The sequence below is a fragment of the Dictyostelium purpureum genome (genome assembly GCF_000190715.1).
Source record: "Dictyostelium purpureum unplaced genomic scaffold DICPUscaffold_400, whole genome shotgun sequence".
Taxonomy (NCBI): Eukaryota; Evosea; class Eumycetozoa; order Dictyosteliales; family Dictyosteliaceae; genus Dictyostelium; species Dictyostelium purpureum.
The window spans coordinates 1-12010 of record NW_003519736.1 but is presented as its reverse complement, the minus strand read 5'-3'; the positions used below and the strand labels follow the sequence as shown (position 1 = coordinate 12010).

General features: G+C 23.8%; 5 protein-coding genes across 5 annotated transcripts; 4 read left to right on the top strand and 1 right to left on the bottom strand.

Annotated features, from left to right (window-relative positions):
• Window positions 1–1568: 1568 nt before the first annotated feature.
• On the top strand, window positions 1569–4628 carry DICPUDRAFT_90119 (uncharacterized protein; the record flags this gene model as incomplete). Its single annotated transcript, XM_003293116.1, has 3 exons — window positions 1569–2013; window positions 2074–3477; window positions 3541–4628. The coding sequence occupies 3 exons, from the start codon at window positions 1569–1571 to the stop codon at window positions 4626–4628; spliced, it is 2937 nt and encodes a 978-aa protein (XP_003293164.1).
• Window positions 4629–5668: 1040 nt separating this feature from the next.
• Window positions 5669–6868, top strand: DICPUDRAFT_41631 (uncharacterized protein; the record flags this gene model as incomplete). The annotated part of the gene is made up of 1 exon (XM_003293115.1): window positions 5669–6868. The coding sequence occupies one exon, from the start codon at window positions 5669–5671 to the stop codon at window positions 6866–6868; it is 1200 nt and encodes a 399-aa protein (XP_003293163.1).
• A 1332-nt stretch (window positions 6869–8200) lies between these two features.
• DICPUDRAFT_92995 (uncharacterized protein) lies at window positions 8201–9401 on the top strand. The gene has a single exon (XM_003293114.1). It carries the CDS (start codon window positions 8452–8454, stop codon window positions 9340–9342), a length of 891 nt encoding a protein of 296 aa, XP_003293162.1. The 5' UTR covers window positions 8201–8451; the 3' UTR covers window positions 9343–9401.
• Window positions 9402–9523: 122 nt separating this feature from the next.
• On the bottom strand, window positions 9524–10154 carry DICPUDRAFT_41641 (uncharacterized protein; the record flags this gene model as incomplete). The annotated part of the gene is made up of 2 exons (XM_003293108.1): window positions 9524–9878; window positions 9940–10154. 2 exons carry the CDS (start codon window positions 10152–10154, stop codon window positions 9524–9526), a joined length of 570 nt encoding a protein of 189 aa, XP_003293156.1.
• Window positions 10155–11155: 1001 nt separating this feature from the next.
• DICPUDRAFT_157956 (uncharacterized protein) lies at window positions 11156–11974 on the top strand (the record flags this gene model as incomplete). The annotated part of the gene is made up of 2 exons (XM_003293113.1): window positions 11156–11591; window positions 11679–11974. The coding sequence occupies 2 exons, from the start codon at window positions 11156–11158 to the stop codon at window positions 11972–11974; spliced, it is 732 nt and encodes a 243-aa protein (XP_003293161.1).
• Between the last annotated feature and the right edge of the window lie 36 nt (window positions 11975–12010).

Below are 12010 nucleotides of genomic sequence, written 5' to 3'. Positions count from 1 at the left end.
TATTGGTATCATTCTCAACATCATCAATAATCACACCCAAATTTTTTAATTTTTATTTTAAATAAATTTTTTAATTTTTTTATTTTTATTTTCTTTTATCTATATTTTTTTTCTTTAAAAAATTTTTTTTTTGTTTCATTTTGTTTTGTTTTAATTTCTATACTTTTTCTTATTATATTAATTTTAATAAAAAAAAAAAAGAAATTTATAAATAATTAAATCTATAAAAAAAAAGAATTTTTTTTATTTGTTTGTTTTTTTTTTTTTTAATTATATATTATATATTATATATTTATTTAATATCCAAAAATATTCCCTAAATTCATTCTCCAACTTCCATTTCGAAATTAACCCCATAGAAGAACTGGTAAGTTTTTTTTTTTCCTTCCAATAGATTTCAAATTGAAATATTAATACAATTTATTTTCAATAATTTAGATAATAATCATATATATATAAGTAAAGGGAAAACCAAATTTTTACTTTTTACAAATAATTATTATAAAAATCAACAACAATCAAATCATATTTCATTATATAAATAATAAGACTCCTCCAAAAAATCAAAATTTTTTTTAAAAAAAAAACCACCACTCACTAAATTCACACACTTTTTATATCTTTTTTTAATTTTTTTATTTTTTATTTTATTTTATTTTTTAAATAATATCTATGTTTGTGTCAATTTCATAACAGTACACCTGTTTTGTTTAAATTGTTTTTTTATTATTTATTTAATTTATTTATTTATTTATCATAATTATTTTTTATCATAATAATCATTGTGCAGTTTTAATTTTTTATTTTTAAAAATAAAAAATATTTAAAAATAATAATAACAAAATAAATAAAATTATTTTTATTGTTAATATCAATCTTCAATTTTTTATATAAATATATAAATTATAAAAAATAAACAAACCAATTTTTATATTTATAAATCATATATCTTTTTTTTTTTATATATTAAAATAATTTGTGTGTATTGTATATAGAGTGAATATTCACACACAAAACCAAACCAAATCAAATCAAATCAAATCAAATCTAAAATTTTTTATAATTTTTTCTTTGTGTGTTTATAGTTTTATTCAAGTAATTTTATCATCAAAAAAAAAAGAAAAAAAAAAAAATCTGAAACAAAGCCCAAAAAAAAAAAAAAATTTTATCTATTGATTTTTTTATAATAATTGTTATTAAAGAAATTTTAAATTAAAAAAATTTTTTAAAAAAAATTAATCTCTAATAAAGAGTTTCTTTTTTAAAATTTTTCACCCTCTCTCCTTTTTTTATAAAAAACAATCATATACACAAATCAAATTATTATTTTTCTTTTTTATATTTTTTTTTTTCTTATTTTTTATTGTTGTAATATTAATCAATTCAAATTTGTTGTAATTTTTTTTTTTTTTGTAATATAAATATATTTTAAACAAAAAATAAAAAAAAAAAAAAAAAAGAAATATAATTTTAGAAATCAATAATCATCTTAAATAAAATAAATATCACATATAATTATTATTTATTTTATTAAAATATTTTAAAAATAATAGTTTTTTAAAAGAAAAATGATGTTTTTAGATAGCCAAGGATGCCTCCCACTTATGGTACAATGTTTTATTTGCAAAAAAATTTTAAATAATCCAAAAACATTAAGATGCAGCCATTCATTTTGTTGTGACTGTTTAGAATTGGCATATTCAAAACCATCAAGACAATATCATTGTAGGGTTTGTGGCGACAAAGCAAATTCAAACGAAGTCTGGACGAATGATCAATTAATAAGATGTATTAACGATATAAAAAATGGCATTATTCACCCAAATCAATCTATGAATGGGCATTCTCAATCACCTAGAAACCACTATAACCCATCATCAAATCAATCATCCTCAAATGCGTCACCTTTATCATCATCCCAACAACAACAACAAAATACACAATCAAATGCGGTATCACCAAATCAAAATCAAAATAATACTCAATCGCTAACCGTTGGCAGTCCTTCATTAAGTGGATTAAAAGTAATTACATCACAAGGCGGAATAAATAATTCACTTAGCGGCAGTTTAGGTGCAAATGGTTTACCACAGTCACCACGTTCATTATCAGGCGTTCACCCACTTCTTCCCCATCACTCATCACCCAGTTTAATGGGAATTTCTTCTCCGATCGGATCACCAATTCCATCACCATTTTTAATGGGCCAACAATTATCACCAAGAGTTGTCCCACCAATGCCCCTACTGGCTCCACCATTACCTTTAAATCCATTGTCACTAATGCAATCAGAGAGTATCAATATCAATGGCTCCAATGGTGGTAATGTCGGCACAAGTATCTCTGGTGCAAGCACTGTAAATAAACAATTCAATAATAGTAGTCACAACAACATTAGTGCTAGTCCACTTCAACACTATCAAAATGGCAATCAAATGAAATCACCTCAATTAAATAGTAGCAACAGTGTACCACATTCACCATCATTTCAAGGAAATGGACATGATCAACCTTTCCAATCACACTCTCCAAATATTTTTGGTGGATATAATTATAGTCCAGTACCAAACAACCAAGCTCCACCAAATTATGTTTCAAAACAACAACAGCAAACTCAATCTAATCTTTTGCAATCAAGCCCACGTTTGGCACCCAACCATTTTAACTTATCAAATGATCAATCCTCATCAACTCAACATATGCAATCACATCAACAAAATCTATATAATAATAATATAATTTCTAACCTATCAAACAATGATAATATAAATAATAATATAATTATCAACAATAACTTATCATTCGAACAGCAACAAATTTTAAATAATAATTTAATTTTAATTAGAAACAACGAATGTCTAATTCATTTAAACTCTGAATCACAGTTCTATTGCTTCGACTGTTCAATTGGTATTTGTAACAACTGTTTAAATGATCAACACTATGGTCATATGGTTCAACCATTAATTGAAATCTTTAATGATATGAATAAAGAAAGCAGAGCCTTCAAATCAATTCTTGGTAACATTCGTAACAAACTACACATCCAAAAAGAAATTGGTGAACATATCTTAGCCTCTCCAACAGATATTAATCAACAAAAAAATAGAATTAAAAATAAAATCACAACAATCACTCAACAAATTTTAAATCAAATCGATAATGACTTCAATGAATATAAGAATTCAATTGAAAAAAGAAAAAAAATAATTGGTCAAATGATTAGCGAAGTGGATGACTACATTCGTTTTGAAAATAATAATAATAATAGTAACATTAATGGCAATAATAATAGTAATAATCCTGATCAAATAAATGAACAAATGGATATTTTAGAATTAAGCTTAGGTTCAAGCAGTGGCAGTGCAAATAATATTTTATTATCATCACCTTCTCATTCATCTTCATCACTAAAATCAATAATGGGTTCACCTAATGGCCAACATACTCCAACACCATCCTCACCTGCATTATTTGGTCAACAATCCTCATCAACCTCCTCATCACCATCAAAATCAAATGCCAATCCAAAGAACTTAGGTAATCAAATAAACTCTTTAACAAACAAAAAAAGATTAATTAATCAAATGATACAAACCTCCACTCAAATTGCAAACTCTCCAAGAGGAATAATGTGGAATTTAGATTATGTTGAAAACAATGATAAAGAACAATTAGGAAAATTAAATAATAATTTTGAAGATATAGTTTGTAATTACAATTTAAATATCATTAGAAAATCTAATTTAAATACTAAATTTTTGGTTAGATTTATTTATGCAATTGGTGGTCAATCGAAACAATCAGTAGAGTGCTATTCAATTCAACAAAAGAAATGGAGTTATGCCAGTCCAATGAATTACCATCGTAATCGTATTAGTGCTGTGTTTGACGGTAAACAATATATCTATGTATTTGGTGGCGAATGTCCTGGTGGCTTTGAAAAGTCTGTTGAACGTTATTGTATCTTTGAAAACAAATGGACCATGGGTAAAGACATGCCAAGAGAAAGATCAAGACATGCTACTGTATTTGACGGCGAACGTTATATCTATATTGTTGGTGGTAAAGATCAAACTTGGTTCTCTAACCAATTGGATCGTTTCGATATCATTACACAAGAGTATGTTCATCTAAAGAAAATGAAAATTCCTCGTAGTGATTTATCTGCAATTTATGACAGTCGTGGTTACATTTTCGCCATAGGAGGTTTCAATGGAAAGGCATTAGATGTCATCGAACAATACGATATTAAAAACGATAGATGGATCAAACTCGGTAAAATGCGTAAACAACGTGATGGTCCAGGTGCTGTTTTCGATGGAAACAATTATATATATGTTATGGGTGGCAGCTTTGGTGGAAGAAAAATTTCAAATAATCTCGAAAGAATGAACATTGATACATGGGAATGGGAAAGCTTGGCCGATATGAAGAAACCAATTGATGTTCGTAACTCTGCAATCTATGATGGTAGTGGAAACATTTATGTTATTGGTGGTTATTTCTCCGAAGTTTTATCCGAAACTCAATGCTATAGTATCGATAAAAATGAATGGAATTATTTAGAGCCAATGAATGAACCAAGAGAAGGTAATGCTTTGGTTTATGCAGAATTTCAAGTTTAAAAATTATTTACTTAATAATAATTATTCAATTATATAATATTTCCCTTAAAAAAAAAAAAAAAAAAAAAAAAAAAAAAGTAATCTCTTTATATCTATATATCTCAATCTTTAAAATATTTTATAACTCCAATTAATAATAATTATAAATTACAAACCATTTATTTTATATAAATTGTTTAAAATAATACATTTATATTATTTCACCACACCCAAGAAAAAACAAAAAAAAGAAAAAAAAAAAATTAAATAAATTGTAAATTAAAATTTAAATATAAATTTAACTTTCATTTTAATTTTTATTCTAGAATCTTTTTATATATATATAAAACTTTTATATTTCTTTTGTTTCTATTTTTTTCTTTGGTGCGAAGCGGTAGATAAAAATCGCGCTATACTTTTTTTTTTTTAATTAAATTTATAAAATTTCTTTTATTTTTTCTTTTTTTATTTTTTTTTTTTTTAATTTTTTTATTTTTTTTGTTTTTTTGTATTTTTTATTTTTTATTTTTTATTTTTTTTAAATTTCGTATTACACAAATCAATTTAATATTTATAGTATTATTATTATTATTATTATTATTAGAAATAATATAATAGATATAAAAGAAAAAAATGAACTTCTCAAACATTTCAAAAGTTTTATTAAAATCAAATGTAGGTAGACGAAAAAAAAAAAAAAAAAAAAAACATTTTATATAAAATTTATAAAATTTATAAAATTTAATTAATGAAAAAAAAGAAAAAAAACCGTGGCAATAAAAAAAAAAGAAAATTTTATAAATAAATGAAATTATGATATTTTATTATTTCATTCTTAAAATTTATTATATAATAAATTAAAAAACATATAGTTTATATGTATAATTTTTTTTTTTTTAAAAAAGGTTTAATATATTTTAAAAATTAATTTTAAAATATTTTTTTTTAAATTTTTTAAATTTTTTTTAATTTCATAAAATTCTTGTGTTGTTTAAAAAAAAGAAAAAAGATTAATTCTTAAGTTATTTTATATTAACAAATATTTATTATTATAGATTAGAATGTATTCTACTAAAAATTTAGAATCAGTCGTTATTGTTAGTGCATGCAGAACTCCAATTGGTACCATGGGTGGATCATTATCAACTGTTCCAGGTACTAAATTATCATCATTAACAATTGAAGAATGTGTAAAAAGAGCAGGTATTAATAAAGGCGAAGTTGATGAAGTTATTATGGGTAATGTTATTTCAGCTAATGTTGGTCAAGCTCCAGCCCGTCAATGTGCTTTAGGTGCAGGTTTAGAATTAAAAACAGTTACAACTACCATTAATAAAGTTTGTTCATCAGGTTTAAAGGCAATTACATTAGGTACCCAATCTATTATGTTAGGACATTCTAATGTTGTTCTTGCTGGTGGTTTCGAAAGTATGTCACAAGTTCCATTTTACTCTGATAAAATGAGATTTGGTGCTAAATATGGTAATCAAACTTTTATCGATGGTCTTGTTAGAGATGGTCTTGCTGATGCATACAATGGTAGCGCTATGGGTGTTTGTGGTGATGATTGTGCCGCTAAATATAATATTACTCGTGAAGAACAAGATAAATTTGCTATTGATTCATACAACCGTGCCATCGAGGCCCAAAAGAGTGGTTATTTCACCCAAGAAATCGTTCCAGTTCCAATTACTGCCAGAGGTAAAACTACTTTTGTCACCGAAGATGAAGAACCAAAGAAAGTTTTATTCGATAAAATTCCAACCCTTAAACCAGCTTTCACTCCAAATGGTACTGTTACTGCTGCTAATGCCTCCAAGATTAATGATGGTGCCTCCTCAGTTCTTTTAATGTCAGAAAGCCACGCTAAAAAATTAGGTGTCAAACCATTAGCAAGAATTATTGGTTATGCCGATTCTGAACAAGCTCCAATCGAGTTCCCAACTGCCCCAGCCAAAGCCATCCCAAAAGCACTCAAAAATGCTGGTATTGATATCTCTCAAGTTGATCTTTTCGAAATTAACGAAGCTTTCTCTGTTGTTGGTTTAGCTAACATGAAACTTTTAAATATCGAACACAGTAAATTAAATGTCAACGGTGGTGCTGTTGCTTTAGGTCATCCAATTGGTTCCTCTGGTTGCCGTATTGTTGTTACTTTAACCCATTTACTTCAACAAAAGAATCTTAAATATGGTGTTGCTGCTATCTGTAATGGTGGTGGTGGTGCTTCTGCTTTAGTCTTAGAAGCCATCAGAGATTAAAATATATAAATAATAATAATAATAATAACAATAGAAAATAATATAAATACTCTTCAAATATATTTTTTTTTTACCATTATCTAATTTACCAAACTAAAAAAAAAATCATTCTAAAATTTTATAATCAAATTTTATAAAATATATCAAAATCATAAAATAATACCAAAATCATAAAATAATATCAAAAACAAATCATAAAATTAAATTAATTTATAATAAATTTCAAATAATTATTCTTTTTTTTTTTTTTTCACAATATTAAAAAAAAAATTCTTCTGTACAGCAATTATACTTAATATAAATTAAATACATTAAAATAAATGAAAATTTTATCGATTTTTTAAATATGCACTAAACAATCAGTCGTTTTAAAGTAAATCATTTTTTTTTTTTAATTTGTATTTTTGGTGTGTATTTTTATTAATTGTTTTTGAATTCTCGGTGGGGGTATTGGAATGGATTCGTGTGTATCGAAATTAATTTGAAAATTGTTTTAAAAATATATTGGGGTGTGGGGTAATAATATTATTTTCAATTTACAAATCTATTTTTTATTATTATTAGTATGAAAATTGTATGAACCTAATAGTGTGTGGGTGTGGGTGTATTTTAGAATTTGTATTTCTATTATATAAATGTATGAAATTTATATCATTGTATCATTTTATACAATTTTTCTTTAAATGGTAATATAAAAAAATAATCATAAGACACACTTATTTTTCAATTTTAAATGTATTAAAATAATACATATGTACATACGATCATTTTTAAAATTTGAAAAAAAAAATTAATAAAAATATGTTGTAATATACTATTATTAAAATAAAGGCATATGTTTAGTACTAATGCTTTAATAGTAAAAAAAAATAGTATAAAAATAACAATATCTCTCAAAGTAAATAAATTTATTTTTGTTTTTTTTTGAAAGATTTTTTTTTTTTTTTTTTGTTTTTTTGTATTGATAATTTACTTTTATATACATACCTTAACCCCCCACTTCATTAAAAATATTTTTAAAAAAAAAATTAGTAATAATATCCCTTTTTTATATATTAACCCTTTTTTTTTATTTAAATATTTTTTATTAATTTTTTTTTTTTTTAATATACAACTTCCTATTCTATACATTATCATCAATTTAATATATTAATTATATTAATGAATAATACGATAATATACCAATAATATTATTTTATTATAACTATATACTGATATTTTTTTATTTATTTTTTCATTTTTTTTTTTTTTTTATTTTTTTTTTTTGTGTAATAAAATTAAATAATTTTTATTTATTTTTTTTTTATCTTTTTTTCTCCTTTATATAGTTTTAATTATAACATTTATACCCAATAATATTAATAATATTCATTAATTGTAGTTTTATTTTTTTATTGTTAATAACAAATTAAAATAGATAATTAGTTCAATTTTTTAAAATTTTTTTTTTTTATCCACACACATATCTTACTAAAATTATAATAGTATAATAAAAATATTTTTGTTTAATTTTTATTTTAAAAAATATATATATATATTTACTTTTAATCAGAAAAAAAAAATAAAAAAATATAAATTATAAAATGAAAAAATCATTATTTTTTATATTAACTCTGTTTTTTATTTGTTTAATTAATATCAGTGTTTCACAAGATGTCCAAGTAGGAGGGGCAGGAAATATACCACAGCCATCTGTTCAGCCACAACAAGATCAAGGAACTCAGCAACCAAAAAAAATAGATGATAGTTTAGTTGTTAATTTAGATACCCATAATATAGATTCACATTTAAGTAGTGGAATTTGGATGATAAAATTCTTTGCTCCTTGGTGTAAACACAGTCAAGAGTTCCATAAAACATTTTCAGAGTTATCCCACTTGCTTAAAGAACATATTAAATTTGGTCAAGTCGATTGTATCAACGACCCAATGCTCTTACATAGATTCGAAATCACTGCTTATCCAACATTAAAATTATTATATAAAGGTATACTTTACGAATTCCAAGGTGAAAGAACTGTTCAACAAATCGTTTCATTCCTCGAGAATGGTTACAAGAGTGCCGATCAAATGGAGTATCCATTAATCGATCAACAAGAAATTTTAAAGAAACAATTAGAACTTCAATATAGAGATGGTTTAACAGCAGAGCAAGCAAGAGCAATAGAAGATCAAATCAAAAGAAAACAAAATGAAATCGAAACAAAGAAAAAACAAAAACAATACTTGGAAGATGAACATGACCATGATGAAGAGCGTGAAATTAGAGAATATAACGAAAGAATGAATAGAAAAATGAATATGGTTGATGGAATGGAAGGAGTTCAACCAACAAACTCAACAACATCACCACTCATCGACTCTATTAAAGATTCAAAATTGGTTTATGCATTAATTGGTAGTTTAGCAACTGGCTTGGTATTTATGATCAAAAAGAGAATTAATAGAAAATCAAAGTTTATGAAAATTGCCTAAAAATAAAATAAAATAAAAATAAATTATCAAATATTAAATAAAATCAATACAAATATTACAAAAAAAAAAAAAAAAAAAAAAAGAAAAAAAAAGAAATAATTTTAAATTAATTTTTTAAATTGAATAAATATTATAAATTTTATTATTACATTTTTATTAAAAATACAAAACCATATTATTTTTACTTTTTTTTCTCTCTTTTAACTCTTTCTTTATGTTGTTCGACTATCCAAGCAAAACTTTCTTTTATATTTGAACCGTTTAATGAGGAAGTGGAGAAGAATTTTATTTTTCTATTTGCTTCATTGGCATTTTGGGGTGATGGTGAAATTGTATTAATATTTATTTGATCTTCAATGTCTTGTTGTGTCATTTGGTTTGCTAAATCGTTTTTAGTTAAAAGTATTAAAAATGGTGAATCTCTTAATAAGGGTTCGTTTAAAAGTTTTGCCAATTCTTCTTTAGATTCCTCTAGTCTATCTCTATCTGTTGAATCAATTACAAATATCACTATATCATTACCAACAAAGTAATGTCTTTTTTAAAATATTAATATTTAATTATTATTATTGTTATTATTATGTAATGATATATTACCTCCATTTATTTCTAAAACTTTCTTTACCAGATAAATCCCATATTATTAACTTTTGATTTTGAACTTTAATTTTTTCAAAAGGGTTCTGTGGGCTTGTTGGTTGAACTGTATCTATATTTTTATTTGTTAGATTGTATAGTAAACTTGTTTTACCCGCGTTATCTAAACCTACAAGTAAAACGTGTGGTGATTTTTTACTGGACGAGTTTCCCATATCAATTAATATATGATTTTTATTATTATAAAAATATTTTAAATTAATTATTATAATTAATCTCAAGTTATTAAATTAAATTTAATTAATTTGGTTATTAGATTCGTGATTAAAATAATCTTTTACCAAGAGTGAAAAAAAATATGAATAAAATAAATTTTTTTGAAATTGAAAAAAAAAAAAATAAAAAAAAATAAAAAAAGAAAATTATTTTATTTTGAATTTTATTTTTTTTTGATTTTAATAAATTTATTTTTATCTATTCGACACACCAATAATACACACGCATATATAAACTTAAATATATAATTTTCGATCATATTTTCAAGATCCGGTTTAAATTTTTCTCCCCCCTTAATACAAAAATGGGGTTTTTTTTTTAAAAAATTTAAGGCCCCAAAAAAAAAAACCCCCCAATGAATATTTTTGCTTATCCACTAAAAAACCAAATGGTTTTTTTTATGCTTTAATTCCCCCCCACATCCCTTAATTGGGTTTTTATTTTTCTTTAAATGTACGAAGCGGCCCCCTCTCTCCCCTTTTTTTTTTTGTTTTATTTGTAATTTTTTAAATTATATATTTTTTTTTTTTATTTATTCAGGATGTCAATCTCTTGAAAAATTAAAAAACGATAAATCCAAAATTAGCCCCATCTTCCCCTCTTTCTTTAAATATAAAGTTTAACAATTGGGTATTTTTTTAATTTTTTCAAATTTTTTTTATTCCTTAAATATTTATTTTATTGTTTTAAATTATTTTTACCCCCCCAGAACATAGAATGTATTTAATAAATTAGATATGAAAAAAAAACAAATATTGAAAGTAGATTTTGTTTGCGTTTCATTAAAATTTAAAGGTGTTATTTTATTATTTTATTTTATTTTTTTATTTAAATAAACTTTAAAAAAAAAAAAAAAAAAAAAAAAAAACTTAAATTTAAATTTAAATTTAAATTTAAATTTAAATTTAAATTTTGTTTTATATTTATTCATATTATTAAAATGTTTAAAAAGAATACTAACATTTTTTTATCAGTAATATGCATTATTATTTTAGAGATTTGTTTGTCCAATGGGTTTGATTCAATTCCTGTCACTTATTTCGATTTAACTGATAATAATCCAGACTTTGAAATTAAAAACTATGAAAGAAGATTAATCAAGAATCTTGTAAATGACAATCTACTGTGTGACAAGAAACCAACATTAAATATGACAACGATTTTAAAGAGTGGTTTTAAAGGTATTAATGGTAATCAAAGTTTTAATGAGTGGTTTCATGAAACGGATGGAAACTTAATGATAAAGGATCAATTTTTATTATTTAACCAAAGTGGTAACTCCCTCATTTTCAAAAATAGAGATTTTCATCCAATCGACTCCATAGGTTTAAGACAATGGTACTCTGATTCAAAAGGAGATTTGAGAAATTTTCATTGTAAGTAATGTTATATAACATTATTTCAATAGTAACAAACTATATATATATAATTATATATTGATTTTATATTTTAATTAATTATAGTTTGTATGGAAATTCATGGCCTATTTTGGAAGAATCCATCAACAGAAAATATCAAAATAACTGCAGATGATGACTCATGGCTATTTATAGATAATAAATTGGTAATTGATATGGGTGGTATTCATGATCCAATAACTGAGGTATTTAATGTATCTAAATTAGAGACCTATCGTTTCTATTCATGTGACCTTTTTCATTGCGAAAGACATACTGTTAATTCAGTTTTAGAATTGGAAATTCCTCAACTATTGAAATACTACACAACACCCCCATCTGGAGCAAAAGATGAAATCTAATCACCCGAATTTCTAAATTATTTATTCAGCCTAATA

Coding starts and splice junctions, on each gene's coding strand:
- DICPUDRAFT_92995 (XM_003293114.1), top strand. CDS start 8,452: ATGAAAAAATCATTATTTTTTATATTAACTCTGTTTTTTATTTGTTTA.